Genomic DNA, 26,908 nt, shown 5'->3' on the forward strand with positions numbered 1-26,908 from the left:
TTTATGCTTACCTGATAAATTCCTTTCTTCTGTTGTGTGATCAGTCCACGGGTCATCATTACTTCTGGGATATAACTCCTCCCCAACAGGAAATGCAAGAGGATTCACCCAGCAGAGCTGCATATAGCTCCTCCCCTCTACGTCACTCCCAGTCATTCGACCAAGAATCAACGAGAAAGGAGAAACCAAGGGTGAAGTGGTGACTGGAGTATAATTTAAAAAATATCTACCTGCCTTAAAAAACAGGGCGGGCCGTGGACTGATCACACAACAGAAGAAAGGAATTTATCAGGTAAGCATAAATTATGTTTTCTTCTGTTATGTGTGATCAGTCCACGGGTCATCATTACTTCTGGGATACCAATACCAAAGCAAAAGTACACGGATGACGGGAGGGATAGGCAGGCTCATTATACAGAAGGAACCACTGCCTGAAGAACCTTTCTCCCAAAAATAGCCTCCGAAGAAGCAAAAGTGTCAAATTTGTAAAATTTGGAAAAAGTATGAAGCGAAGACCAAGTTGCAGCCTTGCAAATCTGTTCAACAGAGGCCTCATTCTTAAAGGCCCAAGTGGAAGCCACAGCTCTAGTAGAATGAGCTGTAATTCTTTCAGGAGGCTGCTGTCCAGCAGTCTCATAGGCTAAACGAATTATGCTACGAAGCCAGAAGGAGAGAGAGGTAGCCGAAGCCTTATGACCTCTCCTCTGACCAGAGTACACGACAAACAGGGAAGACGTTTGTCGAAAATCCTTAGTTGCCTGCAAGTAGAACTTGAGGGCACGAACTACATCTAGATTGTGTAGAAGACGTTCCTTCTTTGAAGAAGGATTCGGGCACAGAGAAGGAACCACGATCTCTTGATTGATGTTCCTGTTAGTGACTACCTTAGGTAAGAACCCAGGTTTAGTACGCAGAACTACCTTATCTGAATGAAAAATCAAATAACGAGAATCACAATGTAAAGCTGATAACTCAGAGACTCTCCGAGCCGAAGAAATAGCCATTAAAAATAACACTTTCCAAGATAACAACTTTATATCAATGGAATGAAGGGGTTCAAACGGAACTCCTTGTAGAACGTTAAGAACAAGATTTAAACTCCATGGCGGAGCAACAGTTTTAAACACAGGCTTGATTCTAGCTAAAGCCTGACAAAAGGCCTGGACGTCTGGATTTTCTGATAGACGCCTGTGCAACAAGATGGACAGAGCTGAGATCTGTCCCTTTAATGAACTAGCCGATAAACCCTTTTCTAAACCTTCTTGTAGAAAGGACAATATCCTAGGAATCCTAACCTTACTCCAGGAGTAACCTTTGGATTCGCACCAGTATAGGTATTTACGCCATATCTTATGGTAAATTCTTCTGGTAACAGGCTTCCTAGCATGTATCAGGGTATCAATAACCGACTCAGAAAAACCACGTTTTGATAAAATCAAGCGTTCAATTTCCAAGCAGTCAGCTTCAGAGAAGTTAGATTTTGATGTTTGAATGGACCCTGTATCAGAAGGTCCTGTCTTAGAGGTAGAGACCAAGGCGGAGAGGATGACATGTCCACTAGATCTGCATACCAAGTCCTGCGTGGCCACGCAGGCGCTATTAGAATCACTGATGCTCTCTCCTGTTTGATTTTGGCAATCAATCGAGGAAGCAGCGGGAAGGGTGGAAACACATAAGCCATCCCGAAGTTCCAAGGTGCTGTCAAAGCATCTATCAGAACCGCTCCCGGATCCCTGGATCTGGACCCGTAGCGAGGGAGTTTGGCGTTCTGGCGAGACGCCATGAGATCTATCTCTGGTTTGCCCCAACGTCGAAGTATTTGGGCAAAGACCTCCGGATGAAGTTCCCACTCCCCCGGATGAAAAGTCTGGCGACTCAAGAAATCCGCCTCCCAGTTCTCCACTCCCGGGATGTGGATTGCTGACAGGTGGCAAGAGTGAGACTCTGCCCAGCGAATTATCTTTGATACTTCCATCATTGCTAGGGAGCTTCTTGTCCCTCCTTGATGGTTGATGTAAGCTACAGTCGTGATGTTGTCCGACTGAAACCTGATGAACCCCCGAGTTCTTAACTGGGGCCAAGCCAGAAGGGCATTGAGAACTGCTCTCAATTCCAGAATGTTTATTGGTAGGAGACTTTCCTCCTGATTCCATTGTCCCTGAGCCTTCAGAGAATTCCAGACAGCGCCCCAACCTAGTAGGCTGGCGTCTGTTGTTACAATTGTCCAGTCCGGCCTGCTGAATGGCATCCCCCTGGACAGATGTGGCCGAGAAAGCCACCATAGAAGAGAGTTTCTGGTCTCTTGATCCAGATTCAGAGTAGGGGACAAGTCTGAGTAATCCCCATTCCACTGACTCAGCATGCACAATTGCAGCGGTCTGAGATGTAGACGTGCAAAGGGTACTATGTCCATTGCTGCTACCATTAAGCCGATCACCTCCATGCATTGAGCTACTGACGGGAGTTGAATGGAATGAAGGACACGGCATGCATTTAGAAGCTTTGTTAATCTGTCTTCTGTCAGATAAATCTTCATTTCTACAGAATCTATCAGAGTCCCCAAGAATGGGACTCTTGTGAGAGGAAAGAGAGAACTCTTCTTTTCGTTCACTTTCCATCCATGCGACCTTAGAAATGTCAGAACTAACTCTGTATGAGATTTGGCAGTTCGAAAGCTTGAAGCTTGTATCAGAATGTCGTCTAGGTACGGAGCTACCGAAATTCCTCGCGGTCTTAGTACCGCCAGAAGGGCACCCAGAACCTTTGTGAAGATTCTTGGAGCCGTAGCCAATCCGAATGGAAGAGCTACAAACTGGTAATGCCTGTCTAAGAAGGCAAACCTTAGATACCGGTAATGATCTTTGTGAATCGGTATGTGAAGGTAAGCATCCTTTAAATCCACTGTAGTCATGTACTGACCCTTTTGGATCATGGGTAAGATTGTCCGAATAGTTTCCATTTTGAACGATGGAACTCTTAGGAATTTGTTTAGGATCTTTAAATCCAAGATTGGCCTGAAAGTTCCCTCTTTTTTTGGGAACCACAAACAGGTTTGAGTAAAACCCTTGTCCTTGTTCCGACCGCGGAACCGGATGGATCACTCCCATTAATAACAGATCTTGTACACAGCGTAGAAACGCTTCTTTCTTTATCTGGTTTGTTGACAACCTTGACAGATGAAATCTCCCTCTTGGGGGAGAGAATTTGAAGTCTAGAAGGTATCCCTGAGATATGATCTCTAACGCCCAGGGATCCTGAACGTCTCTTGCCCAAGCCTGGGCGAAGAGAGAGAGTCTGCCCCCCACTAGATCCGGTCCCGGATCGGGGGCCCTCGATTCATGTTGTCTTAGGGGCAGCAGCAGGTTTCCTGGCCTGCTTGCCCTTGTTCCAGGACTGGTTAGGTTTCCAGCCTTGTCTGTAACGAGCAACGGCTCCTTCCTGTTTTGGAGCAGTGGAAGTTGGTGCTGCTCCTGCTTTGAAATTCCGAAAGGGACGAAAATTAGACTGTCTAGCCCTAGCTTTGGCTTTGTCTTGAGGCAGGGCGTGGCCCTTACCTCCTGTAATGTCAGCGATAATTTCTTTCAAACCGGGCCCAAATAAAGTTTGCCCTTTGAAAGGTATATTAAGTAATTTGGACTTAGAAGTTACATCAGCTGACCAGGATTTTAGCCACAGCGCCCTACGTGCCTGAATGGCGAATCCTGAGTTCTTAGCCGTAAGTTTGGTTAAATGTACTACGGCCTCCGAAATGAATGAATTAGCTAGTTTAAGGACTCTAAGCCTGTCCGTAATGTCGTCCAGCGTAGCTGAACTAAGGTTCTCTTCCAGAGACTCCATCCAAAATGCTGCCGCAGCCGTAATCGGCGCGATGCATGCAAGGGGTTGTAATATAAAACCTTGTTGAACAAACATTTTCTTAAGGTAACCCTCTAATTTTTTATCCATTGGATCTGAAAAAGCACAGCTATCCTCCACCGGGATAGTGGTACGCTTAGCTAAGGTAGAAACTGCTCCCTCCACCTTAGGGACCGTTTGCCATAAGTCCCGTGTGGTGGCGTCTATTGGAAACATCTTTCTAAATATTGGAGGGGGTGAGAACGGCACACCGGGTCTATCCCACTCCTTAGTAACAATTTCAGTTAGTCTCTTAGGTATAGGAAAAACGTCAGTATTCGCCGGTACCGCAAAGTATTTATCCAACCTACACAATTTCTCTGGTATTGCAACAGTGTTACAATCATTAAGAGCAGCTAAAACCTCCCCTAGTAATACACGGAGGTTCTCCAATTTAAATTTAAAATTTGAAATATCTGAATCCAATCTGTTTGGATCAGAACCGTCACCCACAGAATGAAGCTCTCCGTCCTCATGCTCTGCAAGCTGTGACGCAGTATCAGACATGGCTCTAGTATTATCAGCGCACTCTGTTCTCACCCCAGAGTGATCACGCTTGCCCCTTAGTTCTGGTAATTTAGCCAAAACTTCAGTCATAACAGTAGCCATATCTTGTAATGTTATCTGTAATGGCCGCCCAGATGTACTAGGCGTCACAATATCACGCACCTCCCGGGCGGGAGATGCAGGTACTGACACGTGAGGCGAGTTAGTCGGCATAACTCTCCCCTCGCTGTTTGGTGAAATTTGTTCAATTTGTACAGATTGGCTTTTATTTAAAGTAGCATCAATACAGTTAGTACATAAATTTCTATTGGGCTCCACCTTGGCATTGGAACAAATGACACAGGTATCTTCCTCTGAATCAGACATGTTTAACACACTAGCAAATAAACTTGCAACTTGGTTACAATCTTATTTAACAAAAACGTACTGTGCCTCAAAGAAGCACTAAACGATTAAATGACAGTTGAAATAATGAACTGAAAAACTGTTATAGCATCAATCCTTGAAAACAACACAACTTTTAGCAAAGGTTTGTTCCCATTAGTAAAGTAACAATAATTAAATTTGAAACGTAAAAATTACAGAGCAACGTTTTTAATCACAGTCAATATATAAGTCTCACAGCTCTGCTGAGAGAATCTACCTCCCTTCAAAGAAGTTTGAAGACCCCTGAGTTCTGTTAGATATGAACCGGATCATGCAGGAAATACAAGAGTAACTGACTGGAAATTTTTGATGCGTAGCAAAGAGCGCCAAAAACGGCCCCTCCCCCTCACACACATCAGTGAGAGAGAAACGAAACTGTCACAATTAACAAGCAGCTGCCAAGTGGAAAAATAATGCCCAAACATTTATTCACTCAGTACCTCAGAAAATGCAAACGATTCTACATTCCAGCAAAAACGTTTAACATAATAAATACCTATTAAAAGGTTTAATGTACCTTTTACAGAGTAATTCCAGTGAAGTACCATCCCCAGAATACTGAAGTGTAGAGTATACATACATGTCATTATAACGGTATGGCAGGATTTTCTCATCAATTCCATTCAGAAAATAAAAACTGCTACATACCTCAATGCAGATTCATCTGCCCGCTGTCCCCTGATCTGAAGCTTTTACCTCCCTCAGATGGCCGAGAAACAGCAATATGATCTTAACTACTCCGGTTAAAATCATAGTAAAAAACTCTGGTAGATTCTTCTTCAAACTCTGCCAGAGAGGCAATAACACGCTCCGGTGCTATTGTAAAATAACAAACTTTTGATTGAAGTTATAAAAACTAAGTATAATCACCATAGTCCTCTCACACATCCTATCTAGTCGTTGGGTGCAAGAGAATGACTGGGAGTGACGTAGAGGGGAGGAGCTATATGCAGCTCTGCTGGGTGAATCCTCTTGCATTTCCTGTTGGGGAGGAGTTATATCCCAGAAGTAATGATGACCCGTGGACTGATCACACATAACAGAAGAAATATATATATATATATATATATATATATAATATGAGTTTGGATTGGAAATTCTAGATAAATGCTTAAATAATGCACAATTTAACCCATTAGATTTTAGTTTTAGTCGAATTTTAGTCGACTAAAGTCGCCAGTACGATTTTAGTCGACTAAAACTAAAACAATTCAGATGACTAAAATACGACTAAAACTAAAATGGCATTTTAGTCAAAAGACTACGACTAAAACTAAATCAAAATTTGCTGCCAAAATTAACACTGCTGTACAGTGAATTTGCTAATATATATTGAAATACATTATAGCACAAACCTACATAAGGTTTTTACAAGTGCACCAATACATTCTGTGTTTTCTGTTACTGATGTAACCTTATTAAGCTACCACTCTGGGCCTTTTTCCTATACCTGTATATTGGTTTTCTTTTTTAGGCTATATAGCCCATATACATTGCTGCCCCAATAATAGTGAACCTCATTATTATTCCAGTGTTTTTTAACTGTTATTTCTGCCAGCATTTTAGTTTTAATATACCCAGTTTTTAAACGCGTTCTAATAAAGATTTATATTTTAACCTGTGTGACTTTTTGCCAAACTCCAATTTATCTAAGGGTCGTTTTTTGAGTGCTTATATAGTATCTTTTCTTTGTTTGGTTTCTTCCACTAACAGATTTGTAATGTAGTGTTTCTGATACTTAGCACCTATACCACATATTATAAAATGATAATTTAGGGCCAATTGACCTTATTTGAACGTTAATAGACCCCCCGTTTTTTATTTTTCAGTAAGTGGTGCCATCATCCCAACTTTAATTCCTAGAATTCTATCCCTGGCTCCTAAGTTTTTGGGTTAATCTCCATATATCTATATACAAATATCACTGTCTGGTCCCTAAATATTCTTACTTGCTCCTAACTTTTAAACAGATTGGTTGAGCACTGATCTAAGAAGCCTCGTCAGTACTGTGCATTTTAGCTTGAGAGTTATCTTGCTATGTAGGGCTCTGGGTGCGACTACAATATAATACAAATTATTTTGCGTTATTTCTCTCCATGTCGACTAGTTTATAACTCACCTGTACAACGGTCTGATTGGACGTCCATCTGTGGGTTATCTGTTTCATCGATTGGATTCTCCTCTTCCTCGTTTCTTGATGCAATGTCTAAGTTTTCATTAGAAATATTTTTTAAAAAATGGTGTCAAAGATGTTGTTCCATGAATTATCTGGTAACCTAAACGCACAGTAACTTAGTATTTAACGTTTTACAGATGGACCGGCATCTACACATTTAGGTTAGATTTAATACAGACATGGGTATATAATTCTACATTGCCTTGAGAAATAAAGTATGGAACACATGACTATTACATAATTAACAAGTGCATAATAAAAATACAATGATTTAACATACTCTGAATTTCAAATAAGCAGTAGATTTTCTCTCATTTTCTGGCCCCTTGTATCATGTGACAGACATCAGCCAATCACAGACTAGTATACGTATACCCTGGGAGCTTATGCACATGCTCAGTAGGATTTTGTTTCCCAGAAAATGTGATTATAAAAAGACTGTGCAAAATGTGATAATGGAGGTAAATGGGAAAGGTTCTTAAAACTGCTGCTCTATCTAAATCATAAAAGTTTATTTTGACTTGAGTGTCCCTTTAAGAGAAATGAAGGTCAAGATTAAACTTAAAAGGGACACTAAATCCACATTTTTTTCTTTCATGATTCAGATAGAGCAGCAATTTTAAGCAACTTTCTAATTTACTCATATTATCAATTTTGCTTTGTTCTCTTGCTATCTTTATTTAAAAAGCAGGAATGTGATGCATTGGAGCCAGCCCATTTTTGGTTGAGAACCTGGGTTATGCTTGCTTATTGGTGGGTAAATGTCAGCCTCCAATAAGCAAGCGCTATCCATGGTCCTGAACCTAAAACGTGTATAGAAAAATATATGTTAGTAAGTACTGAGCTGGCCAAAAAATATAGATCTCAAACCCTTCTAAAAACAAACTTTCCTCCAATGTATGTTATATAATTAAAGAACAAATTGAATGTAGTATTTAGAGGGCGCTAGGAGAAGCTAAAGATACCTTAATATGCGACTTTAGATAGGTGTTAAAGGGACAGTCTACCATAGAATTGTTATTGTTTTAAAAGATAGATAACCCCTTTTATTACCCATTCCCCAGTTTTGCATAACCAACAGTTATATTAATGTACTTTTTACCTCTGTAATTACCTTGTATCTAAACCTCTGCAGACTGCTCCTTATCTCAGTTATATTAATACACTGTTTACCTCTGTGATTACCTTGTATCTAAGCCTCTGCAGACTGCTCCTTATCTCAGTTATATTAATATACTTTTTACCACTGTGATTACCTTGTATCTAAGCCTCTGCAGACTGCTCCTTATCTCAGTTATATTAATATACTTTTTTATCTCTGTGATTACCTTGTATCTAAGCCTCTGCAGACTGCTCCTTATCTCAGTTATATTAATATACTTTTTACCTCTGTGATTACCTTGTATCTAACCCTCTGCAGACTGCTCCTTATCTCAGTTATATTAATATACTGTTTACCTCTGTGATTACCTTGTATCTAACCCTCTGCAGACTGCTCCTTATCTCAGTTATATTAATATACTTTTTACCTCTGTGATTACCTTGTATCTAAGCCTCTGCAGACTGCTCCTTATCTCAGTTATATTAATATACTTTTTACCTCTGTGATTACCTTGTATCTAACCCTCTGCAGATTGCTCCTTATCTCAGTTATATTAATATATGTTTTACCTCTGTGATTACCTTGTATCTAACCATATGCAGACTGCTCCTTATCTCAGTTATATTAATACTCTTTTTACCTCTGTGATTACCTTGTATCTAAGCATATGCAGACTGCTCCTTATCTCAGTTATATTAATACACTTTTTACCTCTGTAATTACCTTGTATCTAGGAACCTTCTTCCAGCCCCCTGATCACATGACTGTGACTATTTATTATCTATTGTCTTGCAGTTAGCATTGTGTTCTGCTAAACCTCCTGTGCCTGAACACAGTGTTATCTATATGGCCCACGTGTACTTTCTGTCTCTTTGTGTTGAAAAGAGATTTAAAAAGCACGTGATAAGAGGCAGCCCTCAAAGGCTGAGAAATTAGCATATGAGCCTACCTATGTTTAGTTTAAACTAAGAATACCAAGAGAAAAAAGCTAATTTGATGATAAAAGTAAATTGGAAAGTTGATTAAAATTAAAAGTCCTATCTGAATAATGAAAGTTTAATTTATACTAGACTGTCCCTTTAAAGAGGATTAGCCTTATTTAGACTGTGATTGTCTGTACGTGTATTTATATAGACTAAACCACAGATTCAATACCTAAGGATTTCTAAATGCTGACTATAGATTAGTGTGAATATAGATTAGTCTTAATTTAACTGGATATGTTTATATGCATATATTATACAATTTACCCCAAGCAGAGTAGGCAAAGATTATTACAAATTTATTTACAAAGATACTTCAGTTTTAGTATACATTCCCAATAGTAAAATGTGGGACGTCTCCCATATAAATAGGAGCACTCCAAAAGAATGGCACATAAAAATATAAAAATACTCTCAAATTACAATAAAATGATAGAGCAAAAATAAATTCCAACTGATCAGGGGCCATATAGCAGATAAAATCAATGTTTATGTTTAAACTCTTTCAAATTAATAAATCTGGATAAGTGGATACCCTATGTTAGTATAGCCAGCTATATAAATACCATTAACTAATTAAAGAAAATATATATTCAGAGGTAATGAACGGCATACCACCATAGGACAAATTATATATTATTGAGCCATTTTAGAACTCATCCACTTCTCATTAAATATATCTTTAAGACGTACTGGTAGAAGTTTGTATTGCAGGACATAAACAAACTTATGGCGCCACTATAAGAGCCAAGTAAAAGCAATGTCTCTTATTGCAATCCTCTTTTAGCGAGTTTCCCACTTCAGAATGTGATAGCATACATTACTATTGCAAACATATTATTCTCAAGGTCGTAAGTGACACTTTGTATCAGCAGTTTTAGTTTACCTGCATGAGCTATGCTCCTAGCGCTTGTTTCTTACCGCAGTTTTTCAAGCGTGTGTTTGGCGTGTTGTGTGGCTCCTCTGTGGTGATCACGTGACTTTACCTTACGTCACAGCTCTGATCAACTATGTAGCGTTCCGGTTAAAGGGCCATGAAACCCACATTTTTTCTTTCATGATTCAGAAAGAGAATGCAATTTTAAACATCTTTCTAATTTACTTATATTATCTAATTTGTTTTATTCCTTTGATATTCTTTGCTGAAAAGCATATCTAGATATGCTCAGTAGCTGCTGATTGGTTGCTGCACTTAGAAGCCTCGTGTGATTGGCTCACCATGTGCATTGCTTTTTCTTCAACTAAGGATATCTAAAAAATGAAGCAAAATAAATAATAGAAGTAAATTGTAAAGTTGTTTAATTTTGTATTCTCTATCTGAATCATGAAAGAAAGATTTTGGGTTTAGTGACCCTTTAAGGGCTGGGTTGGATACAAAAGAACTTTTCAAAAGTAATAGCAACCTTAAAAGATTGCAACACAAAGGGGCCTATTTATCAAGCTCTGAATGGAGCTTGCTGCCCCGTGTTTCTGGCGAGCATGCAGGCTCGCCAGAAACAGCAGTTATGAAGCAGCGGTCACAAAGAACGCTGCTCCATAACCTGTCTGCATGCTCTGAGCAGGCGGACAGACATCGCCGGAAATCAACCCGATCGAGTACGATAGGGTTGATTGACACCCCCCTGTTGGCGGCCTATTGGCCGTGAGTCTGCAGGGGGCGGCGTTGCACCAGCAGCTCTTGTGAGCTGCTGGTGCAATGCTGAATACGGCGAACGTATTGCTCGCCGTATTCAGTGAGGTCTGTCGGACCTGATCCGCACTGTCGGATCAGGTCCGATAGACAATGATAACTAGAGGCCAAAGTCTCCTTGCACTTAGTGCTGATAGCACGCAAGTAGTGTTGTATAGAGCATATATTATAACCCAGGTTAAATGTTCCACGATGTTCAAAAGATTAGACACTGGATCAGAAGTTATCCGTAGATTTGTGCCTGTGTGTTAGTACATTTCTGACTACTAACACACAGACACAAATCTACGGATAACTTCTGATCCAGTGTCTAATCTTTTGAACATCGTGGAACATTTAAAAATAACCCGGGTTATAATATATGCTCTATACAACACTACTTGCGTGCTATCAGCACTAAGTGCAAGGAGACTTTGTGTTGCAATCTTTTAAGGTTGCTATTACTTTTGAAAAGTTCTTTTGTATCCAATCCAGCCCTTAACCAGAACTGCTACATAGTTGATCAGAGCTGTGACGTAAGGTAAAGTCACGGGATCGCCAGAGGAACCACACAACACGCCAAACACACGCTTGAAAAACTGCGGTAAGAAACAAGCGCTAGGAGCATAGCTCATGCAGGTAAAACTGCTGATACAAAGTGTCACTTACGATCTTGAGAATAATATGTTTGCAATAGTAATGTATGCTATCACATTCTGAAGTGGGAAACTCGCTAAAAGAGGCTTGCAATAAGAGAAAAAGTTTGTTTATTGGGAAAATCAAATACACACCCTGTTTAAACTAATTATTTTAGGCCAAATCAGCAATGTGAGTTTGCACAATAGCGCGCAAGTAAGGCGGCAACTGTGGACTGTGAGAGCATATAGATTGTAAGAGAGTGGAGATAAGAAATGAATTTGTGGAATAAATGAAGTTAGCAGAATCAGTAAGAGAAGAGGGAGGGCTTTGCAGTGCAGAGTATTTGATTGTTCTCCTACTGCATACACGTGAGCTACAATGCTGTTTATAGCCCCCCCGTAGGGACTGGGCTGTGTTTGCTAAGCAATGACTACTCTTGTACCGGGTCAGGAAAAATAGAAGAAAACTTTAATTTACTCATTTGACAAAACAAACAAATGTTCTCAAATCAACATTTTTCATAACATAATTTGATGTCCATGGGCTATGGTTTTATAGTCATGGTCTGTTCCTTTAGAGCCTGGTTTCTCAACAGCCGGGCCGTGGCCCAGTACCGGGCCGTGATAGCCCTGCTGGCGGGCCCTGACCTGTCATGCCCCCACTGACACTCTTACCCCACTGCACACAAGGGGCAGACTGAGACCAATCAAGGCCCCAGGAAAACTGTCTCACACTGACCCAAATGTATTCAAATTTATGCAAATGAACATGGTAGCCTCCCTGCCCTAACCCCAGCAGGCCCATCAACCTCCAGAGCCAGGACCCCCAACATTAAGGGCCAAAGAAAGGGCCCCCAACCTCCAGGGCCAGACCTCACACTCCATGTCCCTCACAGCGACAGACCCTCGGCAGGACCCCCACACTCCAGGGCCCCCACTAAACCCACATTGAACTGCTTAGTTGCTGATAGGGCAAATCCCTGCTGCTTACTATATATATATATATATATATATATATATATATATATATATATATATATATATATATATATATATATATATATATATATATATATATATATATATATAAAAACTACCGGGCCCTGGACATGTCCAGCTAAAATTTACCGGGCCTTGAGGTCACTTTGGTTGAGAACCACTGCTTTAGAGGACCCTCTAGTACGTCATACATCACCCACCTGCACAGATAGCTGGAATTGTCTTTTCAAGTCTCTCAGCCTCTCCTTCCTCATTAATAAATTCTGTATCTGAGTTATTATCAGCATCGCCTGTTTAATCAAACAAATAATTAATCACAATATGTTTCCGTATTTTGCTAAATAATTAAATCTAACGACTTAAAGTGACAGTAAAGTCAAAATGAATGAAAAAGAATGCGATTTTAAACAACTTTCCAATTTACTTCTATTATGTAATTTGCTTTGTTCTTTTGGTATCCTAGGTAGGCTCTAGAGCTAAGGAGTGTGCACGTGTTGTATGGCTGCAGTGTTTATAGTGATGTTACAGATGGCTAAAAAGACACGTGCGTGCCCCTGAGCTGTTTGGATTACCCTTTAACAGAGGATACCAAGAGAAATGAGCAAAATTCATAATAGAAATTAGAAAGTTGCTTAAAGGGATATTCCAGCCAAAATTGGAAACCACGTGGGTGCATTTCGGTATTGGACAGAAGCATTTATGTAATATACATGCATTAGCAAAAACACTTCTAATAGCTATAGCTGTTTCAAGAGTGTATGTAAGTATGCACCGTGCACTAGCATTTTAAACACAGCGCTTGCTCAGAGAGCCTAAGGTGCTTATACCATCTGGTAATGACTCCGTTTGTTAATTGCTGACATGATACAAACCCCACTGGTGTTCTGTGCAGCTGCAGTATTTATAATGCTGGTGCACTGAGAATATCTATCTATGCGTCACGTGCACGCGCACAGAAAGATGTTGTTACTAAAACAGTGCTACCTTTTACTAGAAGCATTTAAACCAATACATTTATATTGTAAAGAAGTAATTCATCTATGTGCAGTTACATTATGGCTGGATGTCATGCTCTATCCAAACCATTAAAGGAATATCAGACTATCACATCTAATTACTTTATCCCATTTTCTTTGTCCTTTTGGTATCTTTTGTTGAAAAGCAGGGGGCGTAAGCTCAGGAGAGTGCACCTGTCTGGAGGACTACATGGCAGCAGTTTTGCAAGAGCACTAGATGGCAGCACTATTTACTGCCAGATACTGCTCCAGACAGATATCTAGGTATCTCTTCAATAAAGAATAACAGGAGAACAAAGCACATTTTACATAAAAATTGGAAACTTTTTTAAAAATGGTATTCTCTGAATCACAACATTTTTTTAACAAAATTGGGGTTTCAAAATTGATGACTTCACTGTCCCTTTAAAGAAAGTTGCACTAAAATATATTTTTTTTATTTGCATGAGCAATATTTAAATATGCAGAATAGGTTTGGGGTGAAAATGTAAAGTAAAAGCTGTTACAATCTAAATTAAATCTAATACAATTGGCTTGTGTGTCTTCTCTACTATTGGTCACTTAGGTACATCCCCCTAATGAATGCCGACTCTCTGATAGGTGAGCAATTGCAGCTATCAGCCAATCAGTAATAGGATTAATACAAGGGATATGGATACATTTGTTTCAGTTTAAATAAAATGTACCTTAAAATGCAATTTCTCTTGATTAAGGAGGTTTATATCTACTTCCATGCAGACAGTACATAGTATTACCTGAGCTCTTGTCTGATGCGACTACTACGCTCCCCGGTTTTTCGTGTTTCTCCATCACGACATCTTTGTAAAGTTTCTGTCCCTCTATATACGCCCACTCCTCCATAGAGAAATTCATAGCAACATCGTCACACTTTATAGGGACCTGAAACACACACAGCGCTGACACAGAGACCGATACTGACAGAGCCAGGATAATGTTACAGACAGTAGGCAGAAAACACACACACATACTAATCAGTGATACACAGATACTGACAGTGCCAGTATAATGTTACTGATCTCATGCAGACACAGACAAAGGTAGAAAACACACACACACTAATCAGTGATACACAGATACTGACAGTGCCAGGGTAATGTTACTAATCTCATGCAGACACAGACAGTAGGTAGAAAACACACACATACTAATCAGTGATACACAGATACTGACAGTGCCAGGGTAATGTTACTGATCTCATGCAGACACAGACAAAGGTAGAAAACACACACACACATACTAATCAGTGATACACAGATACTGACAGTGCCAGGGTAATGTTACTAATCTCATGCAGACACAGACAGTAGGTAGAAAACACACACATACTAATCAGTGATACACAGATACTGACAGTGCCAGTATAATGTTACTGATCTCATGCAGACACAGACAGTAGGTAGAAAACACACACATACTAATCAGTGATACACAGATACTGACAGTGCCAGTATAATGTTACTGATCTCATGCAGACACAGACAGTAGGTAGAAAACACACACACATGCTAATCAGTGATACACAGATACTGACAGTGCCAGGGTAATGTTACTGATCTCATGCAGACACAGACAGTAGGTAGAAAACACACACACATGCTAATCAGTGATACACAGATACTGACAGAGCCAGGATAATGTTACAGACACAGACAGTAGGCAGAAAACACACACACATACTAATCAGTGATACACAGATACTGACAGTGCCAGGATAATGTTACAGACACAGACAGTAGGCAGAAAACACACACATACTAATCAGTGAAGCACAGATACTGAGAGTGCCAGGATAATGTTACTGATCTCATGCAGACACAGATAGTAGGTATAAAACACACACATACTAATCAGTGATACACAGATACTGACAGTGCAGGATAATGTTACGGATCTCATGCAGACACAGACAGAAGGTAGAAAACACACACATACTAATCAGTGATACACAGATACAGTGCCAGGATAATGTTACTGATCTCATGCAGACACAGACAGTAGGTATAAAACACGCACATACTAATCAGTGATACAGATACTGACAGTGCCAGGATAATGTTACTGATCTCATGCAGACACAGACAGTAGGTAGAAAACACACACACATACTAATCAGTGATACACAGATACTGACAGTGCCAGGATAATGTTACTGATCTCATTCAGACACAGACAGAAGGTAGAAAACACACACATACTAATCAGTGATACACAGATACTGACAGAGCCAGGATAATGTTACTGATCTCATGCAGACACAGACAGTAGGTAGAAAACACACACATACTAATCAGTGATACACAGATAATGACAGTGCCAGTATAATGTTACTGATCTCATGCAGACACAGACAGTAGGTATAAAACACACACACACTAATCAGTGATACACAGATACAGTGCCAGTATAATGTTACTGATCTCATGCAGACACAGATAGTAGGTATAAAACACACACATACTAATCAGTGATACACAGATACTGACAGTGCCAGGATAATGTTACTGATCTCATGCTGACACAGACAGTAGGTAGAAAACACACACATACTAATCACTGATACACAGATACTGACAGTGCCAGGATAATGTTACTGATCTCATGCAGACACAGACAGTAGGTATAAAACACACACATACTAATCAGTGATACACAGATACTGACAGAGCCAGGATAATGTTACTGATCTCATGCAGACACAGACAGTAGGTATAAAACACACACATACTAATCAGTGATACAGAGATACAGTTCCAGGATAATGTTACTGATCTCATGCAGACACAGACAGAAGGTAGAAAACACACACACATACTAATCAGTGATACACAGATACTGACAGTGCCAGGATAATGTTACTGATCTCATGCAGACACAGGCAGTAGGTAGAAAACACACACACATACTAATCAGTGATACACAGATACAGTGCCAGTATAATGTTACTGATCTCATGCAGACACAGACAGTACGTATAAAACACACACATACTAATCAGTGATACACAGATAATGACAGGGCTAGGATAATGTTACTGATCTCATGCAGACACAGACAGTAGGTAGAAAACACACACATACTAATCAGTGATACACAGATACTGACAGTGCCAGGATAATGTTACGGATCTCATGCAGACACCGACAGAAGGTAGAAAACACACACATACTAATCAGTGATACAGATAATGACAGTGCCCAGATAATGTTACTGATCTCATGCAGACACAGACAGTAGGTAGAAAACACACACATACTAATCAGTGATACACAGATACTAATACTGACAGTGTCAGATTAATGTTACTGATCTCATGCAGATACAAACAGTAGGTATAAAACACACACATACTAATCAGTGATACACAGATAATGACAGGGCTAGGATAATGTTACTGATCTCATGCAGACACAGACTGTAGGTATAAAACACACACATACTAATCAGTGATACACAGATACAGTGCCAGTATAATGTTACTGATCTCATGCAGACACAGACAGTAGGTAGCAAACACACACATACTAATCAGTGATACACAGATACAGTGCCAGTATAATGTTAGTGATCTCATGCTGACACAGACAGTAGGTATAAAACACACACATACTAATCAGTGATACACAGATACAGTGCCAGTATAATGTTACTGATCTCATGCAGACACAGACAGTAGGTATAAAACACACACATACTAATCAGTGATACACAGATACTGACAGTGCAGGATAATGTTACGGATCTCATGCAGACACAGACAGTAGGTATAAAACACACACATACTAATCAGTGATACACAGATACTGACAATGCAGGATAATGTTACGGATCTCATGCAGACACAGACAGTAGGTATAAAACACACACATACTAATCAGTGATACACAGATACTGACAATGCAGGATAATGTTACGGATCTCATGCAGACACAGACAGAAGGTAGAAAACACACACATACTAATCAGTGATACACAGATACAGTGCCAGGATAATGTTACTGATCTCATGCAGACACAGACAGTAGGTATAAAACACACACATACTAATTAGTGATACAGAGATACTGACAATGCAGGATAATGTTACTGATCTCATGCAGACACAGACAGTAGGTAGAAAACACACACATACTAATCAGTGATACACAGATACTGACAGTGCCAGGATAATGTTACTGATCTCATGCAGACACAGACAGTAGGTAGAAAACACACACATACTAATCAGTGATACAGATAATGACAGTGCCCGGATAATGTTACTGATCTCATGCAGACACAGACAGTAGGTAGAAAACACACACATACTAATCAGTGATACACAGATACTGACAGTGCCAGGATAATGTTACTGATCTCATGCAGACACAGACAGTAGGTAGAAAACACACACATACTAATTAGTGATACAGAGATACTGACAGTGCCAGGATAATGTTACTGATCTCATGCAGACACAGACAGTAGGTAGAAAACACACACATACTAATCAGTGATACACAGATACTGACAGTGCCAGGATAATGTTACTGATCTCATGCAGACACAGACAGTAGGTAGAAAACACACACATACTAATCAGTGATACAGTGCCAGGATAATGTTACTGATCTCATGCAGACACAGACAGTAGGTATAAAACACACACATACTAATCAGTGATACAGATAATGACAGTGCCAGTATAATGTTACTGATCTCATGCAGACACAGACAGTAGGTAGAAAACACACACACATACTAATCAGTGATACACAGATACTAATACTGACAGTGCCCGGATAATGTTACTGATCTCATGCAGACACAGACAGTAGGTATAAAACACACACACATACTAATCAGTGATACACAGATACAGTGCCAGTATAATGTTACTGATCTCATGCAGACACAGACAGTAGGTAGAAAACACACACACATACTAATCAGTGATACACAGATACTAATACTGACAGTGCCAGTATAATGTTACTGATCTCATGCAGACACAGACAGTAGGTAGAAAACACACACAAACTAATCAGTGATACACAGATACTGACAGTGCCAGGATTATGTTACTGATCTTATGCAGACACAGACAGTAGGTAGAAAACCCACACATACCAATCAGTGATACACAGATAATGACAGGGCTAGGATAATGTTACTGATCTCATGCAGACACAGACAGTAGGTATAAAACACACACATGCTAATCAGTGATACAGAGATACAGTGCCAGGATAATGTTACTGATCTCATGCAGACACAGACAGTAGGTAGAAAACACACACATACTAATCAGTGATACACAGATACTGACAGTGCCAGGATAATGTTACTGATCTCATGCAGACACAGACAGAAGGTAGAAAACACACACATACTAATCAGTGATACACAGATACTGACAGTGCCAGGATAATGTTACTGATCTCATGCAGACACAGACAGTAGGTAGAAAACACACACATACTAATCAGTGATACACAGATACTGACAGTGCCAGGATAATGTTACTGATCTCATGCAGACACAGACAGTAGGTAGAAAACACACACATACTAATTAGTGATACAGAGATACAGTGCCAGGATAATGTTACTGATCTCATGCAGACACAGACAGTAGGTAGAAAACACACACATACTAATCAGTGAAACACAGATACTGACAGTGCAGGATAATGTTACGGATCTCATGCAGACACAGACAGTAGGTAGAAAACACACACATACTAATCAGTGATACACAGATACTGACAGTGCCAGGATAATGTTAGTGATCTCATGCAGACACAGACAGTAGGTAGAAAACACACACATACTAATTAGTGATACAGAGATACAGTGCCAGGATAATGTTACTGATCTCATGCAGACACAGACAGTAGGTAGAAAACACACACATACTAATCAGTGATACAGAGATACAGTGCCAGGATAATGTTACTGATCTCATGCAGACACAGACAGTAGGTAGAAAACACACACATACTAATCAGTGATACACAGATACTGACAGTGCCAGGATAATGTTACTGATCTCATTCAGACACAGACAGTAGATATAAAACACACACATACTAATCAGTGAAACACAGATACTGACAGAGCCAGGATAATGTTACTGATCTCATACAGACACAGACAGTAGATATAAAGCACACACATACTAATCAGTGAAACACAGATAATGACAGTGCCAGGATAATGTTATTGATCTCATGCAGACACAGACAGTAGGTAGAAAACATGCACATACGAATCAGTGAAACACAGATACTGACAGTGCCAGTATAATGTTACTGATCTCATGCAGACACAGACAGTAGGTAAAAAACACACACATACTAATTAGTGATACAGAGATACAGTGCCAGGATAATGTTACTGATCTCATGCAGACACAGACAGTAGGTAGAAAACACACACATACTAATCAGTGATACACAAATACTAATCCTGACAGGGCTAGGATAATGTTACTGATCTCATGCAGACACAGACAGTAGGTAGAAAACACACACATACTAATCAGTGATACACAAATACTAATCCTGACAGGGCTAGGATAATGTTACTGATCTCATGCAGACACAGACAGTAGGTAGAAAACACACACATACTAATCAGTGATACACATATACTGACAGTGCAGGATAATGTTACGGATCTCATGCAGACAGTAGGTAGAAAACACACACATACTAATCAGTGATACAGAGATACAGTGCCAGGATAATGTTACTGATCTCATGCAGACACAGACAGTAGGTAGAAAACACACACATACTAATCAGTGATACAGTGCCAGGATAATGTTACTGATCTCATGCAGACACAGACAGTAGGTAGAAAACACACACATACTAATCAGTGATACACAGATACTGACAGTGCCAGGATAATGTTACTGATCTCATGCTGACACAGACAGTAGGTATAAAAACACACACACACATACTAATCAGTGATACACAGATACTGACAGTGCCCGAATAATGTTACTGATTTCATGCAGACACAGACAGTAGGTATAAAACACACACATACTAATCAGTGATACACAGATACTGACAGTGCAGGATAATGTTACGGATCTCATGCAGACACAGACAGTACGTATAAAACACACACATACTAATCAGTGATACACAGATACTGATACTGACAGTGTCAGATTAATGTTACTGATCTCATGCAGATACAAACAGTAGGTAGAAAACACACACATACTAATCAGTGATACACAGATACAGTGCCAGGATAATGTTACTGATCTCATGCAGACACAGACAGTAGGTATAAAACACACACATGCTAATCAGTGATACAGAGATACAGTACCAGTATAATGTTACTGATCTCATGCAGACACAGACAGTAGGTATAAAACACACACATACTAATCAGTGATACACAAATACTAATCCTGACAGTGCCAGGATAATGTTACTGATCTCATGCAGACACAGACAGTAGGTATAAAACACACACATGCTAATCAGTGATACAGAGATACAGTACCAGTATAATGTTACTGATCTCATGCAGACAGAGACAGTAGGTAGAAACCACACACACATACTAATCAGTGATACACAAATACTAATCCTGACAGTGCCAGGATAATGTTACTGATCTCATGCAGACACAGACAGTAGGTATAAAACACACACATACTAATCAGTGATACAGAGATACAGTTCCAGGATAATGTTACTGATCTCATGCAGACACAGACAGAAGGTAGAAAACACACACATACTAATCACTGATACACAGATACTGACAGTGCCAGGATAATGTTACTGATCTCATGCAGACACAGACAGTAGGTAGAAAACACACACATACTAATCAGTGATACACAGATAATGACAGGGCTAGGATAATGTTACTGATCTCATGCAGACACAGACAGTAGGTAGAAAACACACACATACTAATCAGTGATACACAGATACTGACAGTGCCAGGATAATGTTACGGATCTCATGCAGACACAGACAGAAGGTAGAAAACACACACATACTAATCAGTGATACAGATACTGACAGTGCCCAGATAATGTTACTGATCTCATGCAGACACAGACAGTAGGTAGAACACACACACATACTAATCAGTGATACACAGATACTGACAGTGCAGGATAATGTTACGGATCTCATGCAGACACAGACAGTAGGTATAAAACACACACATACTAATCAGTGATACACAGATACAGTGCCAGTATAATGTTACTGATCTCATGCAGACACAGACAGTAGGTATAAAACACACACATACTAATCAGTGATACACAGATACAGTGCAAGTATAATGTTACTGATCTCATGCAGACACAGACAGTAGGTAGAAAACACACACACATACTAATCAGTGATACACAGATACTGACAGTGCAGGATAATGTTACTGATCTCATGCAGACACAGACAGTAGGTACAAAACACACACATAATAATCAGTGATACACAGATACAGTGCCAGTATAATGTTACTGATCTCATGCAGACACAGACAGTAGGTAGAAAACACACACACATACTAATCAGTGATACACAGATACTGATACTGACAATGCAGGATAATGTTACGGATCTCATGCAGACACAGACAGTAGGTATAAAACACACACATACTAATCAGTGATACACAGATACAGTGCCAGTATAATGTTACTGATCTCATGCAGACACAGACAGTAGGTAGAAAACACACACACATACTAATCAGTGATACACAGATACTGATACTGACAGAGCCAGGATAATGTTACTGATCTCATGCAGACACAGACAGTAGGTATAAAACACACACATACTAATCAGTGATACACAGATACTGACAATGCAGGATAATGTTACTGATCTCATGCAGACACAAACAGTAGGTATAAAACACACACATACTAATCAGTGATACACAGATACAGTGCCAGTATAATGTTACTGATCTCATGCAGACACAGACAGTAGGTAGAAAACACACACACATACTAATCAGTGATACACAGATACTGATACTGACAGAGCCAGGATAATGTTACTGATCTCATGCAGACACAGACAGTAGGTATAAAACACACACATACTAATCAGTGATACACAGATACAGTGCCAGTATAATGTTACTGATCTCATGCAGACACAGACAGTAGGTATAAAACACACACATACTAATCAGTGATACACAGATACTGACAATGCAGGATAATGTTACTGATCTCATGCAGACACAGACAGAAGGTAGAAAACACACACATACTAATCAGTGATACACAGATACTGATACTGACAGAGCCAGGATATTGTTACTGATCTCATGCAGACACAGACAGTAGGTATAAAACACACACACATACTAATCAGTGATACACAGATACTGATACTGACAGTGCAGGATAATGTTACTGATCTCATGCAGACACAGACAGTAGGTACAAAACACACACATAATAATCAGTGATACACAGATACAGTGCCAGTATAATGTTACTGATCTCATGCAGACACAGACAGTAGGTAGAAAACACACACACATACTAATCAGTGATACACAGATACTGATACTGACAGAGCCAGGATAATGTTACTGATCTCATGCAGACACAGACAGTAGGTATAAAACACACACATACTAATCAGTGATACACAGATACAGTGCCAGTATAATGTTACTGATCTCATGCAGACACAGACAGTAGGTATAAAACACACACATACTAATCAGTGATACACAGATACTGACAATGCAGGATAATGTTACTGATCTCATGCAGACACAGACAGAAGGTAGAAAACACACACATACTAATCAGTGATACACAGATACTGATACTGACAGAGCCAGGATATTGTTACTGATCTCATGCAGACACAGACAGTAGGTATAAAACACACACATACTAATCAGTGATACAGATAATGACAGTGCCCGGATAATGTTACTGATCTCATGCAGACACAAACAGTAGGTATAAAACACACACATACTAATCAGTGATACACAGATACTGACAGTGCCAGGATAATGTTACTGATCTCATGCAGACACAGACAGTAGGTAGAAAACACACACACATACTAATCAGTGATACACAGATACTAATACTGACAGTGCCCGGATAATGTTACTGATCTCATGCAGACACAGACAGTAGGTAGAAAACACACACATACTAATCAGTGATACACAGATACTAACAGTGCCAGGGTAATGTTACTGATCTCATGCAGACACAGACAGTAGGTATAAAACACACACATACTAATCAGTGATACACAGATACAGTGCCAGTATAATGTTACTGATCTCATGCAGACACAGACAGTAGGTAGAAAACACACACACATACTAATCAGTGATACACAGATACTAATACTGACAGTGCCCGGATAATGTTACTGATCTTATGCAGACACAGACAGTAGGTAGAAAACCCACACATACCAATCAGTGATACACAGATAATGACAGGGCTAGGATAATGTTACTGATCTCATGCAGACACAGACAGTAGGTAGAAAACACACACATACTAATCAGTGATACACAGATACTAATACTGACAGTGCCAGGATAATGTTACTGATCTCATGCAGACACAGACAGTAGGTATAAAACACACACATACTAATCAGTGATACACAGATACTGACAGTGCCAGTATAATGTTACTGATCTCATGCAGACACAGACAGTAGGTATAAAACACACACATACTAATCAGTGATACACAGATACTGACAGTGCCAGGATAATGTTACTGATCTCATGCAGACACAGACAGTAGGTAGAAAACACACACATACTAATCAGTGATACACAGATAATGACAGGGCTAGGATAATGTTACTGATCTCATGCAGACACAGACAGTAGGTAGAAAACACACACATACTAATCAGTGATACACAGATACTGACAGTGCCAGGATAATGTTACTGATCTCATGCAGACACAGACAGTAGGTGGAAAACACACACATACTAATCAGTGATACACAGATACTGACAGTGCCAGGATAATGTTACTGATCTCATGCAGACACAGACAGTAGGTAGAAAATACACACATACTAATTATTGATACAGAGATACAGTGCCAGGATAATGTTACTGATCTCATGCAGACACAGACAGTAGGTAGAAAACACACACATACTAATCAGTGAAACACAGATACTGACAGTGCAGGATAATGTTACGGATCTCATGCAGACACAGACAGTAGGTAGAAAACACACACATACTAATCAGTGATACACAGATAATGACAGGGCTAGGATAATATTACTGATCTCATGCAGACACAAACAGTAGGTATAAAAACACACACATACTAATCAGTGATACACAGATACTGACAGTGCCAGTATAATGTTACTGATCTCATGCAGACACAGACAGTAGGTATAAAACACACACATACTAATCAGTGATACAGATAATGACAGTGCCAGGATAATGTTACTGACCTCATGCAGACACAGACAGTAGGTAGAAAACACACACATACTAATCAGTGATACACAGATACTGACAGTGCCAGGATAATGTTAGTGATCTCATGCAGACACAGACAGTAGGTAGCAAACACACACATACTAATTAGTGATACAGAGATACAGTGCCAGGATAATGTTACTGATCTCATGCAGACACAGACAGTAGGTAGAAAACACACACATACTAATCAGTGATACACAGATACTGACAGTGCCAGGATAATGTTACTGATCTCATTCAGACACAGACAGTAGATATAAAACACACACATACTAATCAGTGAAACACAGATACTGACAGAGCCAGGATAATGTTACTGATCTCATACAGACACAGACAGTAGATATAAAGCACACACATACTAATCAGTGAAACACAGATAATGACAGTGCCAGGATAATGTTATTGATCTCATGCAGACACAGACAGTAGGTAGAAAACATGCACATACGAATCAGTGAAACACAGATACTGACAGTGCCAGTATAATGTTACTGATCTCATGCAGACACAGACAGTAGGTAAAAAACACACACATACTAATCAGTGATACAGAGCCAGGATAATGTTACTGATCTCATGCAGACACAGACAGTAGGTAGAAAACACACACATACTAATCAGTGATACACAGATACTGACAGTGCCAGGATAATGTTACTGATCTCATGCAGACACAGGCAGTAGGTAGAAAACACACACACATACTAATCAGTGATACACAGATACTGACAGTGCCAGGATAATGTTACTGATCTCATGCAGACACAGACAGTAGGTAGAAAACACACACATACTAATCAGTGATACAGAGATACAGTGCCAGTATAATGTTACTGATCTCATGCAGACACAGACAGTAGGTAGAAAACACACACATACTAATCAGTGATACAGTGCCAGGATAATGTTACTGATCTCATGCAGACACAGACAGTAGGTAGAAAACACACACATACTAATCAGTGATACACAGATACTGACAGTGCCAGGATAATGTTACTGATCTCATTCAGACACAGACAGTAGATATAAAACACACACATACTAATCAGTGATACACAGATACTGACAGTGCCAGGATAATGTTACTGATCTCATTCAGACACAGACAGTAGATATAAAACACACACATACTAATCAGTGATACACAGATACTGACAGAGCCAGGATAATGTTACTGATCTCATACAGACACAGACAGTAGATATAAAGCACACACATACTAATCAGTGAAACACAGATAATGACAGTGCCAGGATAATGTTATTGATCTCATGCAGACACAGACAGTAGGTAGAAAACATGCACATACGAATCAGTGAAACACAGATACTGACAGTGCCAGTATAATGTTACTGATCTCATGCAGACACAGACAGTAGGTAAAAAACACACACATACTAATCAGTGATACAGAGCCAGGATAATGTTACTGATCTCATTCAGACACAGACAGTAGATATAAAACACACACATACTAATCAGTGATACACAGATACTGACAGTGCCAGGATAATGTTACTGATCTCATTCAGACACAGACAGTAGATATAAAACACACACATACTAATCAGTGATACACAGATACTGACAGTGCCAGGATAATGTTACTGATCTCATTCAGACACAGACAGTAGATATAAAACACACACATACTAATCAGTGAAACACAGATACTGACAGAGCCAGGATAATGTTACTGATCTCATGCTGACACAGACAGTAGGTATAAAAACACACATATACTAATCAGTGATACACAGATACAGTGCCAGTATAATGTTACTGATCTCATGCAGACACAGACAGTAGGTAGAAAACACACACATACTAATCAGTGATACACAGATACTGACAGTGCCAGTATAATGTTACTGATCTCATGCAGACACAGACAGTAGGTAGAACACACACACACATACTACTCAGTGATATACAGATAATGACAGGGCTAGGATAATGTTACTGATC

The 26,908-nt window shown here is 39.6% G+C and overlaps 1 protein-coding gene across 5 annotated transcripts in view; it reads right to left on the bottom strand.

Moving 5' to 3' along the window:
- Window positions 1-26,908, bottom strand: part of LOC128667211 (zinc finger protein 514) — a 107,596-nt gene that overhangs the window by 66,216 nt on the left and 14,472 nt on the right. For 4 of the 5 annotated variants that reach the window (XM_053722149.1, XM_053722147.1, XM_053722150.1 and 1 more), the window contains exons 5-7: window positions 14,166-14,310; window positions 12,595-12,684; window positions 6,947-7,033 (exon numbers count right to left, since the gene is read on the bottom strand). In XM_053722149.1, coding sequence (XP_053578124.1) covers window positions 6,947-7,033; window positions 12,595-12,684; window positions 14,166-14,310 — 322 coding nt within the window. The remainder of the gene's footprint in view (window positions 1-6,946; window positions 7,034-12,594; window positions 12,685-14,165; window positions 14,311-26,908) is intronic. The other variant, XM_053722146.1, reaches the window with a different exon arrangement.

Source organism: Bombina bombina, chromosome 7 (genome assembly GCF_027579735.1).
Source record: "Bombina bombina isolate aBomBom1 chromosome 7, aBomBom1.pri, whole genome shotgun sequence".
Lineage (NCBI taxonomy): Eukaryota > Metazoa > Chordata > Amphibia > Anura > Bombinatoridae > Bombina > Bombina bombina.